The 20481-nt window shown below is 43.1% G+C and overlaps 7 protein-coding genes and 1 non-coding gene across 8 annotated transcripts; 5 read left to right on the forward strand and 3 right to left on the reverse strand.

Annotated features, from left to right (window-relative positions):
• Positions 1-215: 215 nt before the first annotated feature.
• On the reverse strand, positions 216-1221 carry LOC126556320 (uncharacterized). The gene is made up of 4 exons (XM_050211566.1): positions 1134-1221; positions 819-995; positions 583-708; positions 216-473 (listed from the first exon to the last, which is right to left on the reverse strand). The coding sequence occupies exons 1-4, from the start codon at positions 1219-1221 to the stop codon at positions 229-231; spliced, it is 636 nt and encodes a 211-aa protein (XP_050067523.1). The 3' UTR covers positions 216-228.
• Positions 1222-3393: 2172 nt separating this feature from the next.
• On the forward strand, positions 3394-4103 carry LOC126556301 (protein CWC15 homolog). Its single transcript, XM_050211546.1, has one exon. The coding sequence runs from the start codon at positions 3414-3416 to the stop codon at positions 4098-4100; it is 687 nt and encodes a 228-aa protein (XP_050067503.1). The 5' UTR covers positions 3394-3413; the 3' UTR covers positions 4101-4103.
• Positions 4104-6073: 1970 nt separating this feature from the next.
• Positions 6074-7289, reverse strand: LOC126567430 (zinc finger protein 599-like). Its single transcript, XM_050223652.1, has 3 exons — positions 7282-7289; positions 7011-7209; positions 6074-6929 (listed from the first exon to the last, which is right to left on the reverse strand). The coding sequence occupies exons 1-3, from the start codon at positions 7287-7289 to the stop codon at positions 6099-6101; spliced, it is 1038 nt and encodes a 345-aa protein (XP_050079609.1). The 3' UTR covers positions 6074-6098.
• A 2402-nt stretch (positions 7290-9691) lies between these two features.
• On the reverse strand, positions 9692-11150 carry LOC126556336 (40S ribosomal protein S7). Its single transcript, XM_050211588.1, has 4 exons — positions 11003-11150; positions 10532-10699; positions 10126-10458; positions 9692-9933 (listed from the first exon to the last, which is right to left on the reverse strand). The coding sequence occupies exons 2-4, from the start codon at positions 10697-10699 to the stop codon at positions 9856-9858; spliced, it is 579 nt and encodes a 192-aa protein (XP_050067545.1). The 5' UTR covers positions 11003-11150; the 3' UTR covers positions 9692-9855.
• A 362-nt stretch (positions 11151-11512) lies between these two features.
• LOC126556432 (40S ribosomal protein S20) lies at positions 11513-12692 on the forward strand. The gene is made up of 4 exons (XM_050211696.1): positions 11513-11653; positions 11864-12019; positions 12093-12182; positions 12508-12692. Exons 1-4 carry the CDS (start codon positions 11651-11653, stop codon positions 12622-12624), a joined length of 366 nt encoding a protein of 121 aa, XP_050067653.1. The 5' UTR covers positions 11513-11650; the 3' UTR covers positions 12625-12692.
• Positions 12693-13823: 1131 nt separating this feature from the next.
• Positions 13824-15599, forward strand: LOC126556021 (myotubularin-related protein DDB_G0290005). The gene has a single exon (XM_050211179.1). The coding sequence runs from the start codon at positions 13824-13826 to the stop codon at positions 15597-15599; it is 1776 nt and encodes a 591-aa protein (XP_050067136.1).
• Positions 15600-17626: 2027 nt separating this feature from the next.
• Positions 17627-17767, forward strand: LOC126560134 (U4 spliceosomal RNA). Its single transcript, XR_007607053.1, has one exon. It is a non-coding gene; the product is annotated as a U4 spliceosomal RNA (small nuclear RNA).
• Positions 17768-18700: 933 nt separating this feature from the next.
• LOC126556340 (uncharacterized) lies at positions 18701-19405 on the forward strand. The gene is made up of 3 exons (XM_050211597.1): positions 18701-18844; positions 18911-19040; positions 19109-19405. Exons 1-3 carry the CDS (start codon positions 18705-18707, stop codon positions 19403-19405), a joined length of 567 nt encoding a protein of 188 aa, XP_050067554.1. The 5' UTR covers positions 18701-18704.
• The last annotated feature ends 1076 nt before the right edge of the window (positions 19406-20481 follow it).

Below are 20481 nucleotides of genomic sequence, written 5' to 3' on the forward strand. Positions count from 1 at the left end.
GCTACTGGGCTTGTGTCCTTGTTATCATTGTGTGACATTGAGTGTCTTTCTTATCCAATTTAAAGCACCGCGTACACCATCACTATCACCGACACAATCACTAGCACTGATTTCAACTCTACTGCACTCCAAAAACCACCCAAAATGCGATGTTGATTGATTCTTTGTCACAAATATGGCGGAACCAAAAAAAAAAAAACACACAGACCGCAAACTTTCTAGCACCAACTACCGCATCTGCAAACACTTTATTAGCAACAACTGGATCATGGCCAGCGCCAGCATCATCGGAGCGACGGGAGCACTATCCGCCAGTACGATCGCCGATCGATTGCAGGGCGTACGGCCAGCGGCCGATTCGCAAACGCACACCTCAATCTCGCGACCTTGCCGGTCCTCCTTGAAGCAGCTGGACGAGGTAGACGATTCATTGTCCACGTTCAGTTTGGCACACATGTAGGTGATGTTTTCGACTGCGAAAAAAAATGTCACACCCCGCACACCCCAACGTTAACACACAGGCAACAAGTTGTGACGCAAAAGGCTCTTCAAAGCACCGCAACAAAGTAGTGCGACACTTACTTGCACCGTTGTAGCGGTAAGAGTACCGGGCGCACACCTCGCCACGTACCAGCCGGCAGGCGATTTGAGACGGCTTATCCTTATACTCTTCCCACATGTAGTTAGTGTCCGGTACGTTCGTGTTGTCTAGAGGAAGGACACATCACAGCAAAAAACACCAATTGGAGGGAAAAATAAACAAACCAAACTACACAGTGGCCACGAAGAACTCGTAACAGCGGATCGGGCATACTCACTCGTTATGACCAGTGGATGAAAGCACGGGATACCTTTCGCCTTCTTCAGGATGTTGTCGCAGCTCAGATTTTTGTACGGTGTGTCCTTGTTGTACTTCGGGCCCATCCACGTAAACCGGAAGCAGTACGGATTGGTTTTGTAATTTTCCACCGGCGTTAACGTTGTGTTTGGTTCTTCTGAAATATTGAATTACACCACTGTTTGAACGAGAAGCTCCACACAATTGTGTTCGCTTTTGGGTGCTGTGTCAACAGTGCAACATGTTCATGAATGCGTGGCACGCCGGCGAAGACAATCGGACGCTTGCAACCTACCCAGACTGGTAACGGATTTGCAGAAATAAATCAAACCAACCGACAGCAAATAAATTGCTTTCATTTCCGAACCGAAAATGATCGACATCGATGTGAAGTGGATTGGGTTTTGCGATATCCTGGATCTGACCGCTGGTCGAGATTGTCACTACGGACCGGTTGACGGTTGGGATGGTTACGAGCGTTTCACTTTTATCGTTATCAAAGATCAACCTAGTGCGGTTCGATTCAAGATGACCAGAATGTGGCGAATCACAATTGCAACTAGGTTCCCCCAAGAAAACTATTGCCCTTTCGCCAAGAAAAGAAAGCTTATCAGTTTCGTTCAATAGCGAAAGAACTTTACATGTACGCACACACACTAGCCTAGCTCCATCCGATAACAAGAAGGGTGAAGAAAAAAAATTGAGCGCCAAGAAATGGTATCGTGTGTTTTCTCTTGATTATCTTATCACAGGTGCTTCGAAAACTGTTCGCCCGCTTGTGAACGATGACCTCCCATCATCAATATGTGTTTACTTCGCCCACTCTCGCTCCAAGATACCGAGATTTCAGATGGAAACACTGCTGAGCTATTGTGGTGTTCTATGATGGGTGGTAGACTCAAGTCTCTTGACAAGATGGCACCGGATACACCAACAAAATTGATCTCTAATATCTTCTAACTACTTGAAGATTACTATTCTGAAATGGTGTAATAATTTCATATTTTACAAGCTCTCGCTCCCTTATCAACCGTAGAAGTTTCTGCACGCAAAAGGTACATCGTGCACATAAAATGCGCTACGGTCGCGACAATGTGGCGCCGGCAGTCATCGAATAGCTAGTTGAGGTTGGTACAACGTGTCGAGCTGTGAAGCGCACGTTGAGTCAGCTAAGTGGTGATCTGCTGGCGTGTGAATATTGTATCTTTGTATGTACTAAGGGATTCAAAATTACTTAGCTGTATAGCACTAAGCGAATCAGAAAAAGACATGGAAAATATATCTTAATGATCCGTTTTAGGGAGTATGTCAAAATGAGCTCTATAGAATGACGGGATGAGTGTGTTGCACTCATACTAGAGCGTGATAGAGTGAGTTTAATCGTACATGAGAAATTATGGTTTCACTCACTCACTCTTGTCGGTTCATACTCACTCGGTCACTCTCTCACTCATTCATTCACTCACTCACTCTCCCAGGCAACAATATCTCACTTCTCATTAAAGTTAGCAGACACTTCTCACTATAGTGAGAAATAAGATGTTGCTCACTGGGCTGTGTGCGAAGTAATACCATGAGTGAATCTCTTGGGAGGGTGCATAGGATCCAATAGTAGTGGATTAAGCTACTTGGATTCTGTAGGTAGAATAGAGGTCCATGGAGACCTGTCAAACCCCTCCCTAGACGGCAAGACTCCCTTGTTTTCCGCGAGGCCACCCTGGCCAGCGGGTCCAAAGAGACACCCTGACCGACTCTGAGGTTCAAGGAGCGTTTTACAATCTCTTTTACAGAGTGCGTGAGTAAATGAGGAGTGAAAATAAAGCAAAAAGAGTGAGTCATTAGTCGGCACAAAGAGTGAGTGAACGAGTAAACCGAAAGGTAAACCGAAAATCACAATAGTGAGAAGTGTCTGCTCATTATAGCAGACAGAGATTGTAGGAAGTGAGATTTTGTTGACTTGGTTAGAACATAATCTAGCTCACTATAGTGAACAGGCAATTCTCACTACAGTGAGAAGTGACATTTGACTCCTGGAGAAGTGAGTGAGTATAAAGCGAAAAGAGTGCTAGAGTCATTATCCAGCAAATTAAATTCGAGGTTTAAATCCCATCCGGACCGTCTCACTATAGTAGACCTTACATCTTTGAAAGTTGTTTAGCCAAGAAGAATGTACTCATTTTTGCTCCAGTCTCCCCTAAATCATGTCTTCTGATAGGTTCTACAAAATAGTAATACTATTTAAACTAAACATAACCAGATAACATAAAGGCCTAAATAAAGGAAGTTTTCTTCATTCTTTGATATCTTTTGTCCCAAAAAATGCATCAGATGGTGCAATCGAATTGCATCACCTCAATCCCAACGGTTTTTGTCGGCCCATTTCAAATGACAATTTTCTACCCCTAATTTGACAGTTGAAATGCCGTTTGTCAGGGAGAAAAAAAAAACAAAAACCATCCTTGTGCTGTCATCTACCTCAAAACATTCGCATCGCATATATTGTAGGGTAAACACATCGAAATAAAGCGTCTTGGAAATAGTTTTGTGATAAAAAGAATTAACCGAACCACCAACTATGACGACCGCTGCCCGTCCGACATTCGATCCCGCGCGCGGTGGTAGTGGCCGTGGCGAGAAGGATCTAAGCGCCCTTTCCAAACAGTACAGCAGTCGTGATCTGCCCGGACACACAAAGCTCAAGTACCGTGACCAAGGCCAAAGCACCAGCGAAGAGCTACGCAACCGGGACTTCCGCGAGGAGCTCGAGAAGCGTGAACGCGATAACAAACAGGGCAAAGGATCGGCCGTACAGACTGCACGCCGTGCCATAGAGCAACAGGGCTCGGGCAGTGTGAGCGGCAGCACCAAACGCCAGAAGCTGGATGCGCCACAGAACTTGGACGCGGATGATCCGGTTGATAGCGAAAACTCGGACACAGATTCGGATGAGGATGATACTGCCGCACTACTAGCCGAGCTGAACAAAATCAAGCAAGAACGAGCGGCCGAAACGGCGAAAAAGGAGCGTAGCAAGCAGCAGGAAGAGGAACGCATCCGGATGGAAAATATACTGTCGGGCAATCCGCTGCTGAACTATTCTTCCACTGCCAAAGCGGAAATGAAGGTGAAACGCCGGTGGGACGATGATGTGGTGTTTAAGAATTGTGCCCGTTCCGAACCGGAGAAGAAGGCGAACCAGTTTGTAAATGATTCCTTGCGATCTGATTTCCACAAAAAGTTTATGGATAAATATATTAAGTAAAGCTAACGGCGTAAATACATAACATACGGTTCTTTCCCACGTTTCTGCGGGTTTGTCTGTAAAAATAAATATCTGTTTCATCATTCGAAGGGGTAATTGGTTGAGAAGTTTACCTTTAAAATACTTTTTTCTCAAACGACAAGAAAAAGCAAAGCGTTATTTAATATGGTACGAGTTCCCATCCTTGATTTATTCCTCGCTTAGAGTTTTCGAACCAGATTCAGTGCCGAATGCAGTGAAAATGTTTTTTCCAACATAAAAGTTAGACGTTTTTTGGGGTTTTTGTTTGAATACGATTTGATTTCCCTTTTTGTTTGTTCCTAAAATACTCGGTTTGCTTCTTACCATGGTACGCATTCAAGCTTTTATACATCTATAGTCTTAGTTTTTAAATTCCTTCGTACATGCCAACCATCATCACAATAACACACGAACCACACGGATGTAAGGAAGATACATTCTTCCCATAATAGGACCGTTCCGTAATCATCAACGGGACACGCACGGGAAACGTGCTACTCCCGGGGGTCCCTTACGGCATTTGTTGACATAAAGAAGATGTATGATAAAGAAACTCATAGGTTAGGGCTACAAGTTTCTTAGTAAATGTAAAACTTTGTTAAGGTTGAGAAAATTCAATTCATGCAGCCAGCTAGAGAAGCAAACGAACGAGCAACTGTGGCACTGTTTCGCTACTACACAGCCGGACTAAAGTAAAATGGCATATCGTTCTTTTTTTATTCAACAATTATCTCCTGACTCTTACTTAGACTACCGTGTTAGCTTCATGCGTTACGTTAAGTTCTAAAATATGGTAAAGAATTGATGATCGTGTTTAAGTGTGTGTTTTTCCCCTCATGGCACTGATCATAATAACCTATACCCTAAGCCTGTTAAAATTTAGATGACTGCCAGAGAGATATGGACTGTTCGACTGCCGTTAAATAATGAACTTATCATCCCTGTCTTAAGCCTAGTATGGAGTTCACAGTACGATCATTCGTTTGTGGGACCCCGATCATACATCCATTCAAACACACCGAGAAACGTTTTATAAAACGTAGACACTAATATGCGGGAACTAATGGTCCCTCTTTCCCCTAATCAATCGAGGAAAAGGACCTTTTCCCTTTTTTTCACTGCTGCAAATCAAGGTAAATAAAAACAGTAAAAATAAAGATACACTAGCAGAATCAAGTGTTTAAAATCGAATAAATTAAAAATTAAATAGTGAAAGAACAAACTTAACAAAAAAAAAAACATTGCAACACAATTGAAATTGGTGAACGTAAATACTAGCTTGAACCTCCTCGGTGGGGGATAAAAATTAAGTATATAATATTTCTTGTATTGATTCGCGATTTAATTTAACGCGAATTTAACTTTAAAACAATCTCACTTATTCGTTAGAAATGGTATGGCCATCGAATTACGTAAAAATTTGGTTTCATTCTTTGGAGAAGGTTACATTACAGGGAAATGCAAATCATAGAGTGCGGCGACTTCTTGACAGATTTTTTGGTCAATTTTTGAGTTTACGCTCAAGTTTACGTGTACCGTGGCTTATAGCATATCAATTGGACACGCTTCCAAAACTATTTTTGGTGATTCTGTACCTTTTTCTTCTTGACTTAAGTTGGATAGTCAGTACTCACTGCGGATGAACAGCTCGTATGAGTTTTGAAACCCGGTTCTGCCGTGTGAAGAATGATCTTGCTCATTCGTTAAGGCTCGCTGTACCCTGTCATTTGCATTACCCTGCACATACATGGCATAGAATAAATTATGAATTTGTTAGTTTACTGTAAAAATCGGCAAGCAATGCATCATCAATTCGCTGAATTTATGTACAAGTACAGTACTAAGACGGTACCTCCTAGGAACCGATATCTGGCGATATCTCCACACTTTAATCCAAAGCACCCATATGGATGCGTACAGTACGGTCGCCGGGTATGCCAGAAAAAAAAACCCCTTAGTTACGATGCTAAAAATACCTTAGCTAGCATTCCGGATGCCACAGTCAGTTAGGGAACCCAGCTCCGGCGTACATTGTAAAGGAAACGGTGACACGGAACTGAGCGCAGCAGACCCACTGGAACGATCCTTCGCTGTACCGTTCTTCCGCCGTCCGGTCGATGGCACTACCGGGGTCGTGTCCAGTTCTACTGCCTGCTGCACATCGGCCGACGTTAGGAACGATTCCAGCGGATTGGTCAGATCGATCGAAAACTGTGCCTTGCACCGTTTCAGATTCCGGTGCATCAGATAGTAGGATTTGTGCTTGAACAGTTTGAAGCAACCTTCGCACTGGTGCATGCTTGGTTTCTTGTGGCTGCCGATGTGCTTATCAAAGTCGTACTTTAGCTTAAAGCTAAGATTACACTCTGTACACTCGTAGGTGCGCGGTTTGCGCGGATGCTTCGGTAGCTCGATCGTGTCCCGGGGTGCCGTTTGATGATGGCTGCGGATGTGCAACCGAAGCGTGGATTTAAAATTGAACGCTTTCGAGCAGATGGCGCACACCAGCTCATCCTTGTCCGCATTCAACGCCTCGACGCCCAGTTCCGTCACCACAAACGTACCGCAGGCGGCATCGATGTAGTGTCCACCGGGGCCCAACGCCGGTGAGTCGGGACTGGGATCGCACGGTACGGCCACATGTACCGGGATGCCGTTGTGCATTGTGATTGTGGGCGATTTACACTGTGCCTCACTGTTGTACATCTGGCTAAGCATATCAAAGTAGGCATCCTCGTCGTAATCGTAGCCCAGTTTCGCCCGACATCCGTTACATAGGGGTTCAATCTTTCCGTTGACTGGTTTAACCTGCATGGAAGATAAAGACGAAAGTTTCAACAATGTGATGGTGGTGGTAGCGCTAAACAATCGTCTGTACTTGTGTTTTACCTCTATTTTGGCAATCTTATAAATATTATCCACTATCCGTTTCAACTCTTCCACCGAATCGGTTCCAATCGAACTGAGCTCCTCGAAGGGTAACAAACACATTAAACATGTTCTGAGCGGTTCTTTCGTGCCATTGATGCCGGTGGAGCTCGGTTCGGTAGCTTGTGGAGATTTTTGCTCCACCGTTCCTGTGGTCGAGCTGTAAATAAAAACAAGACCTTTGTGTCATTATTATTCTTCTTCGCGATGTGAAATACAACCCAAACGTTACCTGAGCATTGTTCCAATAGGATCATTTCCGATTTGCTTCTCCATACCCCGGTCAGGAAACGCAACAACAAGAAAACACTATGCAAAGGACAACTACACAAAGCAGAACACCCCTTACCACCTTTACGTCCCACTACCACCACTTGCTACCAACACTACACCTCACAACAGGAACAGTTAGCAGAAACAAGGAAAACGATCACTTTTTGCTTAAAACATACCACTCGGTGCAATTTTTCGTCTTTCTGCAGCTTTTCCGTATGCAGTGTCCCCTACCAACCCTTCCTTCACCCACAGTCCACCCACAGGGACAATACTAAAAAGGTAAATAAACTAACTAAACCTCACAGCAAATTGTTGATGGTGATGAATATTAACGGCGAGTTTGTTTGCCGCGGGAAAACAAACACCGCGCCAAAGGATGGATTGGCCTTATACAATTTATCGCTTGGTTTTTCACTCACGGAAAGTTTTCACACCAACTGCAGCAGGAAAAACTCCCCCACCCCCTCCTCTGCCGAGGAGTGCGCGCTAGCTTTTCTTTCTTTTCTGTCCCTGCTTCGTCGTTCGTCCTTCTGGGTTTTCTTTCCTTGTTTTGAAGATTTTTTTTTCTCTTCAACCCCCAGTAAATGTCATCCGCACAGTTTGAAAGCCGAAGTTGGTCGAACTTTTCCGATGCTGTTCGATATCGAAATGGTGAACAAATTCGAACTACGGTGCGATAACGATGCTACTAACCGATAGATGGTGCTGCGATAGGTAGCATTTAATCGTAGTTGGTTATGCTGTGTGCTTGGTTGGTAGTGTTAAATTATGCTGTGTGTGAGGGATGAAAATAGTATCAATCAGCGATCGTCGAATGCAAGAAAGGAACTTATTGACAACAAGAAGAACGTATATTTTACCAGTCGAACTCTCGAACAAGAAATTCATATTTTTTTTTAAATTAAATGTGGGAAAGCACACCGAATGTCTTGTGATTAAAATATTCATATAGACGGACAATAAGCTAGATTGAAGCAATTGCGGAGTTTATTACCCATACAGAGGTTATTTCCAAATCCACTGATCATCTCCATACGGCGTTTATTTTGGAGAAAATGGCATTCCAATCAACTACACTTGGCCGAGCTTGCCAGCTTGCTTGCTATCGATAGATATAAACCTCTCAGGACCTTTTGATGAACTCTGAGGCTCTGTCCAATGGAGATGGGAGTTCTGGTCTCATCTTCAATCAGGTTATCTGAGATCCGAAGGTGAAAGCTACATAGCCCATTTCCTACAGGTAAATATGTATCCTATGTATACGAATACATAGTCATCACTGGCTGGTTTGAAGCTTTGCTACCAAAGGATCGACACAAAACCTCAAATTGAAGATTACTAATGCAAAAATTAAAGTATTGAAGACAAAACCACCTGTTAACAAACACAAAGGTAAGCAGGAGCGATGCACAGATAGGTCGGGAATCAGAAAAAAATTAGAGTTTATGCAAAAATTTAATATCATGTGATAAATATGAGGTATTTGAAGTTATATGCTAATTTAACTATGCTATGTATCAAAGTCCTTACAAAAGAAACTTTTACGCCCAATTTAAGCAACATAAATAAGATTAACAGCGTAAAGATTGCCAATTTTCAAAGAAAAACTCTGGTCAGCGAACAATTGCTCATCATAGATGCAAGGAGCTTTGAAGCTTTGGATGTGAAAAATAAAAACGATGTTTTTTAATTCTCAACAAACTGTAATTCGTTAGACAACAAATAGCCTAACCGTTATTTAATATTTCAAGAAAATACAACCAATAGATTAAAAGATACAATCTTTACAACCCGAAAAATTGTCAATTCCCATACAAACCAATTGGCCCACCCGGGAGGGCGGTAGTAGACGGGGTAGTAATGGAAAAAAAATCGAAAAAAATATTTAAATCAATTTTCAAAAAATCATTTTGCACTAAAATGAGAATCAAATATTTGTCTAGGTATTCTATAAATTATCCCGAGCATGCCCGGGGTAAGGCAAAAAGCAGGGATATGCCCCGTAAATCTAGTTTTAATCCAGGCTCCAGTTGGTTGGTCATCTCATGAGAGTGATACCGGGCTACCCAGCTCAAAAAGAATGTATAAGCCGTCCATATGGATAGGAAAAGTAAAATCACACAAAACGAGCACGTTGTGATTCCTGGCACCAAAATTTACCTTGCCAATCCAGATAGGATTCGATACACAATGCTGCCGTGTACGGGACCGAAACCATCTCTTCCGTGCATAATCGCAAAATGATTATCTTTCCTAAGATAATATTTGCACCTACCATCATTTATCATGTTGATATGCCTCAAATAAACTTCAGGCTTGAAGCTAAATTCTCAATCCGGTTGATATTGACTCACGTGAAGGATGTATTAATTTTTCCTATCCATACGATTTTATTGATGGATATTTGTAACGGCTTTTCTGCGTCCACCCTTTACTCCTTCATCTCCCACGACGTACAGTAACACAAACACTCCAAAAGCAAGTGCTGCTGCTGCTGACTTCGGCTATACCCTAGTACGCCCATCTTATTTTACAGGTAGTTCTCTGGGAATTCGAACGTAACGTCACGGCCAGTCAGCTTCTTGTACACCGACGCAAAAGTGTCAACCTGTACAATAAATGAAAAATAGGAAACATTAATTCGTGGCCATTTGAAAGCAACATTTTGTCCTTCGTGGATCTACCAAAATGGTTAAACACTTCACCACAATTGAATAATTATTTTTTAACGAACTTCACTAACAACACAATTTCGGCCATTCGATCACACGATCCACACACACACACTTCTCACACTTACTTTGTGTTCGATGGTGGTCTGCTGGTTCTTATCCAGGTGCACCTTGATCAGCTGAGAACCGTCGAGCTTCACACGGATACGCTTACCAACAACCTCGGCGGGGAACACCAGATCCTCAAGGATGGCATCGTACACAGCGGTGAGGGTTCGCGAGCGCGGTCTCTTCTGCTTGTTGGGATCGCGGCGACCGCGCATTGGCTTGGGCAGAATACGACGCTCGGCAATGAACACGACGTGCTTGCCGGAGAACTTCTTCTCCAGTTCGCGCACCAGGCGGGTCTGTACCTTCTGGAAGGCCTTCTGTTTCGGCACCGGCACGTAGATAATGATCGCCTAAAATATAAAGCAAGATGATGCTAAGTTTTCAGCCGATTCCTTTAACCACAGGCCGGGGAGAATATCTTACCTTCTTGTTGTTGAACTCGACCTCACGGGCACGGGTGATGTACAGATCACGCAGCTGCGGCTTCAGATCCGAGTTCATTTCCAGCTCCAGGATGGCCTGGCCGATTTGCGTCTCGAACGCATCGGGTTCGCCGTTGCCGGCTTTGATCACCTTGGAACCGAACACCATCTAGGGACCAAGAAATACACTCTGATTATTAACATTATTTACACTATATGATGCTGTTGATGCCAATTCCATCCTCAATAATCGAGTGCTTCTCGGGCTAAGGCGCGCTTCCTCAGGCGGTGTCATGTCATCAACATTCTCTCCTTCTGACAACATCAACCACCGGGAAAACACAAATAGCACTTTTCTCAATTAAAATCAACCGCACCACATCAAGATGAAAACTTCTACGGACGTGGCCTTTGTTTGGCTAACAGTTGGGCACCATTTTGAGGGAATTGACCGATTTTAAGCGACACTTACAGCGATTTTTATTTGGGTTCACAACGAAATGTGTCCACTAGCACATCAAAGATGCCCGGAAAAAGAGCGAGAGGAGACCGAGTTTGACAGTTGTTACCCTTCTGGCCCGGAAGTTAACCTAGCGCTTCGCGGCATCTGTCAACTGTCACCAAGCTCGCAGGGTTGTGCGGTATGCTGTTTTAATGAAAAAAGGTTGTTTTATTACTTTTGTCTTGATCTGGACAGCGTAATTCCTTTTTTAATTTGTAAAGGGTTTATTTGTGTTATGTTTTCACTGTTCAATCTTGCATTTTTCCTTCACATCCATTTAATAATAAAAAGATTGAAAACGCATGCTTTAATTTGCGTTTTTGAGTTTATAGCCTGCAGTTAGGTTCAAACATCGTTGCGTTTCTCGGGACGGATATCTCTTCCAAGTAGATGTTTCATACATGCAGTTCCATTTTCATATAAAATAAACCTAGAACAGACAACTTTTATTTGCCGGTGATATATACGTCCAACTGACAGCTGATGCTGAAAATAAAACCTACACTCGTCCATTTCGTCAAAAGTTGTACAACAGAGTGGTTTGGACTGGTTCAGCGCTGGTCAATCGTTTGTTGATTATCTCGACCAGGAAATTCTTCTCTCCAATTGACGATCATCATGGTACGTAATTTTGTGTGCTCATTCCATCCGTGTATAAAATCCTGTGGTTTTGTACCACTTTCATGGATTTTAGACGGTAACAGCATAGTGTTGTAAATGCTAGGTTAGGTTGCTCGAGTCGCGGGCGCGGGTATTTGTGCTGTGTTGATACACGTGTCACGGGAATGTTAATGCTTATTGTGTTTTTCTTTCCTGCGTTTATCGTTGTAGGCTGCCGTAGCTACCAAGGACATTGAGAAACCAGTCGTTGAGACTGCGACCGTGCATCGCATCCGTATCACGCTGACATCCCGGAACGTTCGCAGCCTGGAGAAGGTGTGTGCCGATCTGATTGCCGGGGCTAAGAAGCAGAAGCTGCGCGTCAAGGTAAGTGTCCGGTTCATTTATCCGAGACCAGGAATAGAGTTTTAACGGTTGTTCATTTGTTGTGCATTTACAGGGTCCAGTTCGCATGCCGACCAAGATCCTCCGCATCACGACCCGTAAGACTCCTTGCGGTGAAGGTTCGAAGACTTGGGATCGTTTCCAGGTACGTTTAGCAAGCGCGCGAAGGTGTAAGGGCAAGTCGAAAGCAAGATGTGTATGCTAAAGGTTTAAATTTTAATCCTCAAAAGCATCATCTTCAAAAGGCGGGCCTAGATTAAATCAACATCATAGTGCTTGATTGATTGTCCTTAATTCTTCAAGTCTCCGATTAGTTATACATTAGTTATCCTAGGAACAAAGTCTTGCTTCTCACTATTGCGAGAAGTAACTTTTTGCTCCTGAAAATCATCTTTAACGATTTCACCCTTTAACCATGAATCATTTTATTGGTATTGTCTTACGTTCTCTTCCTTTCACTCCAATTGTAGATGCGCATCCATAAGCGTATCATCGATCTGCACTCGCCATCGGAAATCGTGAAACAAATCACCTCGATTAACATGGAACCCGGTGTAGAGGTTGAGGTGACGATTGCTGACCCATAAGCTGCTGCTCCCGAACCCTCCAGTTCTGGACGACCGGTATGTGATCAGTATCTCTCTGTCTCGCTGGTCGCTCGACCATATTGCACTGTGTGCAATCAATACTAAGGCCTGTTATTGCTTTAGTTCGTTACTTCACATTACATCAAGCAAGTAACGCGGAAACACGTTCCCGTATGTTTTGTTTGTACGTCCGATGAATGTTCCAGCATCGGAGTTCAACATATATATGGAAAATAACAATACAACCTATTTCGAACGTGTGAAAGCGCTTGTTAATATAATTTTGAATTCCGCTGAAAGAAAACCCATTCCTTGCCTTGTTTTACATTTTTTCAAAAAGCCCGTTCAGTGTAAGTCAAAGAAAAGAATCATTTGAAGAAAGTTAAAACATTTTACAGTTGTTTTCTACACTCCAAGCATTCAGGGCTATTATTAGTCCTTTTTGTGAGTTGTCCGTACAGGGAGTATATTTTCAAATGTTACGAAAATAATATTTTTTTAGTTTGGTTGGTTCATACGTGGTAAAAGAGGCACCTAACATGCAGACATACGGATTACTAACTTGAGTAATTGGATTCGATAAGCGTTCGGGCGTTTGTTCGTTGTACGGATAATGTTTTGGCGTTAATTTTGGAAAAAATGGTAAATCATTTTTATCACGAAATCGATTTTTTGAATAAATTAATAGCAGATTATTGATGATAACAATACATTGAACTATTTTGTGGAACAAATTATGCTTTTGTTTTGATTTATTGAATATGTTTTACCAATTATTTTGTATCCCTGCCTTTTCGGTACGGACAATTATTTGACACGGTGTATGTAGGATACATACTTCCGTTCTTGCAGACATTCCAGCACAATTCGAACCATTTGCTTCGTTCGGTGTATTCCCTCCGTAATTGTCTAATTATTCCACACAAGTTCCACAATCCCACCTGGGAAATAACGGCAGGAACAAAAAAAGAAATGCCATCGTCATTGGTAACTACCCACAATCCCTTCAGGTTGCCATGGCAAGGGAAAAATGGTTTTGATAAAGAAAAGCGTCGCTTCTATTTGTTGGATCGATAGAATGCGAAACAGCTCCATGTTATTATTGTTATCGGAGCGAACCACGAGGAGTGCGCACACATTCGAAAGTGCAAGTGAATCGGACAGTTAATTGGTTCTTTCGCTTAAAATCAGCACACAAAATGTGGAAACTGAAAAGTAAACTAAAACGAAAATTCCGTTCATCCAAGATAGACTGTAATAGTAACCGAGTGGATTACGATGTGCGCTCTTTTGAATCGGAAAGTCCTGCCAGGCCAGCATCGGAACAATCCGATACATCGGTGGTAGTGCCTGAAGGTGGCGGTTACCATAGGCACGGTCGAGGTTGCTGTAGTGCACCGGTCGTGGGACGGCGAGGAGCTGGTGGCGGTGGTAGCGCTAGTAGCGAGAATTCTTCCCTTTTTAGCTACAATTGTTGCTACAACTATAATTTTCACATAAACTACAATGTGCATCACCGGTTACAACATCATTTGGGACACCATCATCGCCACCACCATCACCATGGTAACGATCGGGAAGGAACGGACGATACCGATGGAACGCTCTTTGGGAGTACGAGCTGTATGACTGGGCTGGGGTCGGAAAGTTCAGCAGATGTGTCGCGAAAACCCCGTCCTGTGTCTAGCGAACAACAGCCGCAAAGAACTCGTGCTGGATCCAGGGCGTCCTCAACGAAAGTTTCCTCGGAACCAGACGTCGCTAACAAACGACTTTTGACTACCGAGAATAAAACGGCTACACGTTGCCTTTCGACTAGTGACCTTTCTTCGTATAAAAGCCGTTCCGAGCAAAGGTCACGTAATGGGGAGGGAGCGAAGAAAGGAAAACCTTCAGGTACGCGAGGGCGACGGCCACATTCGGCATCGCAGCGAGGCAGAGCGGATTCGATCGAACATACCGGTAACGATTCGATTTCCAGTGACTATCATGCCATATGTCGCCGGCTGCATGCTGTCTCGCTTCAGCAGGAGTCCGTCAACCCTTCCGAAGGTCATCCCGAAGAACTCATCACGAACCGCACCGATCTAACCGATCACGATCGTCGCATTCTCCACTGCATGGTTCTGAAGCGCATAAAGGAGCTGGAACAGCTAGAGGAGGCGGTGCTTGCCCAGCAATGCTGGGAGCAGGAGAAGGTATTCCGCAAATCGTTGCTCGATCAGCAGGAGCGCAACTACCGCAAAGCCATCCGTCAAAAGCGTACCATCGAAATGATCGAGGTGCGCAATCGGAAGCAACGGTTGGCCCGGCTTGAACAGCAACAGATCGAAAAGATACAGAACGAAATCAGTGAAAAAGATCTCCGGTCGGCCAGTCTGCTGAAGAACATAGAAATCAAGAAAGGCATCCGGGAATGTGAACGTAGAAGCCGCGAACTAAAGCGCCTGGAAGATGCAACGGTTAACCAGGAGGAGAAGGTACTCGATCGAGACATCTGGCGCCAATCGTTGGTAGAAACGCTGGAAGAGCGCGCCAACCGGGCGGAAGGTTTACGCCGCAAGGTGATGGATGTGTATCGGCGGCGGTTAAAAATCGATAATCAGCTCGAACGAAAGATGCACGCACACAATCTGAAGCAAACGCTTGAACAGGAGCGGTACAAGCTGTCGCTGCTGAAGGAACGTATCCTGGTGCGGGAAAGCCGGTTTCAGAAGTTCAAAGACAGTAAGAAGCGCATCTTCGATCAGCTGAAGAATCGTGCTAAAACGACCGCCGCCCTGCGAGATATGGTGCGGCATACGATCGGACCGGGAAGTTCGGCCACCACGGTGGTGACCGTTTCGGCCAGCAATACCCGGCCCGGTTCGGTGGTCCAACAGCAGCAGCAACGGTGTGGTTCATCGGCACGCTCTGCCGCCGGTTCGATTGGACCGGTCCCACACAGATTGCTGGATGTGGTACGGATAAAGTAGGCACGGAAGAATGGAAGAAAAGGAAGCTTTTCGTTCCTTTTCGATGTGGGTTTTCTATACGAATGTTTTGTAAAATAAAAAGAATCCTTGAACCTGAGTGAAGATGTAACGAACCTTATAAATGTTGCAGCAGCAGCGTGCCGATCTATTTTGCATTCAGGTAAAGTATTTCTTTTTACATTATTCGTGCTTTCAACGGTCTTTACTGGAGTGTATGCTTGAAACCTGTGAAATATATTTATTGATTAAGTATGACGACACGTCGCTGTATTGTTAACACCACGTGTGATGACTGAAACAATGAACATTATTAATAAGCCATTAACTCCTTATTCTTTGCCTTATCCCGGGCATGCTTGGTACATTTTTTTGAGAAATATACTTTTAATTTAATTTTCAATTTATGCCTTTATTTTCTATGCCACCATTTTCCGGGTAGGTTATATATTTTGTATGGGTGGGTTGTATTTCTTTGTATTATAAAGTATGTATCTCTTGATCTGCTCGTCATATTTGTATGAATTTGTAAGAAACTGGAGATATTTTCTGCTGCCATTTAGTTGAGAATTTTAAAAATTCTTCTTTTTATTTTTCACTTTCAAAGCTGTAATCCTCCTTGCATCTACGATAAGCAAAAGATCAGATTTTTTCTTTGAAAATGGGCAATCTTTGTGTTACAAAAGGTATTTTTTTGTTTAAATCAGCCGTAATTTTTAAAATGTTCAGCTTCTGTTGTATAGTATAGTGAAATTACGATATGACTTCAAATATCTCATCATGATTTTCTGTATTTTCTGTGCAACGGGAGCTTGTTTTAGCAGAGATTCAAGAGCATGATAGATACACGGACACGGGAAACACATATTATGCCAATCTTCACTTACTCTGTGCCTGTGTAATTCCTTGAATTATACAAAAGTGAGTAATATGCCGTCTCGTTTGAATTATTTTTTAGCCATAACCGGAGCCTTGCGAATGATTATCTGGTACTTCTTCACTTATTTGTATCAGACTGTATAAATTTATTTCTTGACTTTGTTAAAAAGAAGTAACTAGAAGAAGAAGAAGTTGTATTGAGCTATAATTTCACTTTTGCTTAGTAAAAAAATATAAATTCTATAAAGCGGAAAATGCATATTTTCACACAGAAAGTATGTTTCGCGCTTGATAAGCTACTGTAAATGAAAGAAGATTTTTTGAAGATATCAACTAACTTTTATTAGTTAGACAACCAATAGCCTCTTTCTTTGTTAAAATTGTCATCCAAATATGAGGAGCAGATCATAAGTTATTAGCATTTTTTTTATTCATAAAGGACGGCCGTAAGTTATTAGCATTCTTATTCGGGAAAATGCAAACTCATATACAAAATGTATGTCCTACCCGTGTGGGTAGATGGTTATAGAAGTAAGGGTGTATTTTTGCTCATTGAAACGAATGGTAATTTTTATGTTTCGGTAAATAGGTGCATAAGAAAACGTTGGCTTATATGCACTATATAGCGAATGTTGCCTTTTTCTTTCGAAATGTTTGCTTTTAGGAATATTAGGTGAGATTATCTCGAACAAATCGTCCCACAGAAAATGAAAATAATCAATGTAAGAAATGCATTGCTATCGGTACGGTTCATAATGCAATTGTTGTTTCATTTCCCGCTGGCCGAATCAAGGATTAGGGATGATTTCGTCTATCCTTGAAACTGACCCTTTCCATGCAACTCGTTCAAAAAGGGTGCAAAATTGCATCAAAAATGCAGTTCACCCCATGCAAAAATGCATCTATTTGCAGTAGGGTGCCGCCCGAAGACCAGTTTCTTCCACGAGAGATGCCAGTAATCCCGTTGCAGTTTAAACATCTAGGATGACCGCCGCAACACGCATAGAGATGTGTGCGTGCGCTATGCTGCTATGTATGCTGGTGGTGCGTGTATGCTGCTGCCGGGTGCCGGTAGCGGTGATCTGTGTACGCATCGCTAGAGCAACATGTCGGTGCGTAATGGCTCGGTCCGGGTTGGGCAGTGTAGGGTTAGCTTTGCGCAGTGGCGATATCGTAACCAATGAGGTTCAACCGAGGTGCGATTATTGCTAGTTGAAAACTAATACCAATACCCCGCCTTGGGGACGTGAAATACCGTCCGCTATGGCAATTTTTGAAAACCCCGCAAGGGGTAACAATCTGAAAAACAACAATTATTATAATAAAGCAGCGTTATATATGTCATGGAACTCATCTATGATACAATGTAACAGTTATCAATAGTCCGATAACTCTTAATATAATCATGATCCTGCGTGCGTAGTACTTTGTAAGATCATACAAACCAGGCTGCAATTCTCGTCATCAAACATCTTTCATCATCTGATCAGACCGGCTGCATTATGTTTATGTTGTACGCATGTGATGAAGATATGTATTTGCGTTTACTCATGTTCCATATTCTTCTAGCTAGGCGGAAGCAATCACAAGGGTTTCCTACGGATGTATCCAAACCATTTAAGCGGTTCTGCCGTAATCTGACTTGTTTTAGGTTAGGATTTCCCGGCGCTTGTTTCTACGAGCTTGCATTACAACGAAAAGCAGCTGGTACCTCATCCCCGTTGATGGGCCGGGGGGGGGGGGGGGGGGGGGGGATGTTTATCAATTGTGTTTTGACAGTCAAGTCAAAGTTTAGCTGCAATATTATTTATCAAAAGGAAGCGATTTACGATGTAGTTATGATGGTAGGAGTTGGGAATGCATTTGGATTACATTAACTTACTACAAAATATTGTTTTGCTAGAAAAGCCTAAAGATATTAATTTTGTCGGATATTCCGGAAAGGATCACAGTTGCCAGAAATGCTCAATCATGTAACTTGTCATGAAATATGTAGGTCCAGTTTGTTTTCTTTTCTTTTTATTAAATAAAACAGATTTTTGGCGCAACAAAATTTGCAAATTGTGGCTTGTTGTTTACTTTTCTCATAATCCGTCACTTCAAACCACAGCTGTCAAACCGGCGGTCCTTCACCAGAATATGACATCGCAAACGCCGAAGCACACCGATCGAAGCAGGCGGCACAGGTGTTGTTATGTAAAGTAAACTAACTTACCGGCCTCACAAAAGATGCTGAAAGTGTTCCAAAATTCAACGCTGCTCGGCCAGCAGCTAAAGGCACTGGTATCGGTCCGACACTACGGCAAACCGAACAAAAAGTTTCTCTACAAAGATGGTATCCTGAAGGATCAAATCTATTACTACCCAAGGTAATGTACACGCTGGTGTGTTGTGTAAATGTTTACAGCACTCCACTATCGTTTTTTGTTTTGCAGAGATAGCAATCGCGAAATACCACCACTCGAAGGTGAACCATCGAAATTGTTTAGCGTCCGACGATTGAAACCGATCAAAGGATTGCCGTACTGGGAAAAGCGAATATTGCGGGGATTAGGATTGTACGAGGTAGGTGCAGTTCCCTTCGTTTTCGACACGATCCGTAATATTGCTTTTTTTCGTGCATTCCGCCATAGAAAAATGCCGTCGCTGTGGTGAAAAACATCCCGGAAAATAATGCACGCCTGTGGAAAGTGAAACATTTGGTAGAAATACTCCCGATCACGTACAAATACGGTGAACCAACGGAAGAGGATGTGGAACGCACGTTCCTGAAGGAGAACGGCGAGTGTGTCGTGATTCGTAAGCTGGAGGCGATTGAGGTGGCCAATACCAAGCTAACGGCTGCCGAACAGATCCGCAACATGAAAGAACGTATGGATGGGGAAACGTTACGGAAGGATTCCCGGTTGAAGTGGTTAAATGCATGGTAGAATGAATAGCAGTAAAGCTAGCAGTCGTTGCGCTAATATAAGGAGCCAGTTGCTATGGAAACAAACAAAAATTGTTGTAATTGCTGTTTCTTGCTTTATTTACAGTCCATTGTCTGCCCCTTGGATTTAACAATTCATATTGCTTAATAACTAGGGTAGAGGGAAGAAGGGATAGGAAAATAATTATGATGGTGGTAACAAAGAAATTCCATGAGGCGGGTACGGATCCTTAACCAAGGATCATTCTGGCCAAAAACCAAACGACGAGAAGGGATAAATATAGGTCTTTCACGAAGTCGTCGAGAAGGAACAACACAGGCAATGAAGTAGGACTGCTCATGCGAATGTTGAGATTCAATCTAAGCCAAGCCCAGCAAACGGCAACGGAGAGAATAGGAAGGTATGATGGGGAGGTGGAACCGTTTCGAGATCCACGGACTTCAAGCATCGTACATTTTCTCTGGAATCTCTCTAATCTCTGCATAGCAGTAGCACTGGCTGGAATCCAGAGTACACTGGCGTTGGACAAAATGGGTCTCGTATTTCGGATGCCATGCGAAAAATGATGCCCCGTGCATGAACGGAAACCTTTCGTTCAACCACAAGATCTTTGGAGCAGGAAACTCCACTTAATTGGGTGTCGCATAAGGAGTAATTCCAAGCCAATCGGCCTACAGATAGTCTCCGGAAACAAACTAAACAATATTTTGGGGGAGCAGAGCATCAAACAGAAAAATCGTTCCGAGAGCGTTGGTCGTTCCGAGATCGACAGCTGGAGGACGAGGACACGGGGAAAAAGATTTTAATATCGTCAGCAAAAAGAATGTGTCTATCACGCGGAAGAGCAGTGATGCAGTCATTGATAACTAAAAAGAAAAGAATAGAATGAAGTGTACTTCCCTCAGGGACATGAGATAACCCCACGAATGAGGAGGAGGAGAAGCTGTTGTCTAATTTAACTGACCACTCTGTTACTAGTCACTAAAGGGAGGATGTAGGATTGAATAAGGGATTCGAATACTTTGGACATAGCACCAAAGGATAACAACACCACGATCATCCTTCTTAAATGTGGG

This window comes from Anopheles maculipalpis, chromosome 2RL (genome assembly GCF_943734695.1).
Source record: "Anopheles maculipalpis chromosome 2RL, idAnoMacuDA_375_x, whole genome shotgun sequence".
NCBI classification, from domain to species: domain Eukaryota; kingdom Metazoa; phylum Arthropoda; class Insecta; order Diptera; family Culicidae; genus Anopheles; species Anopheles maculipalpis.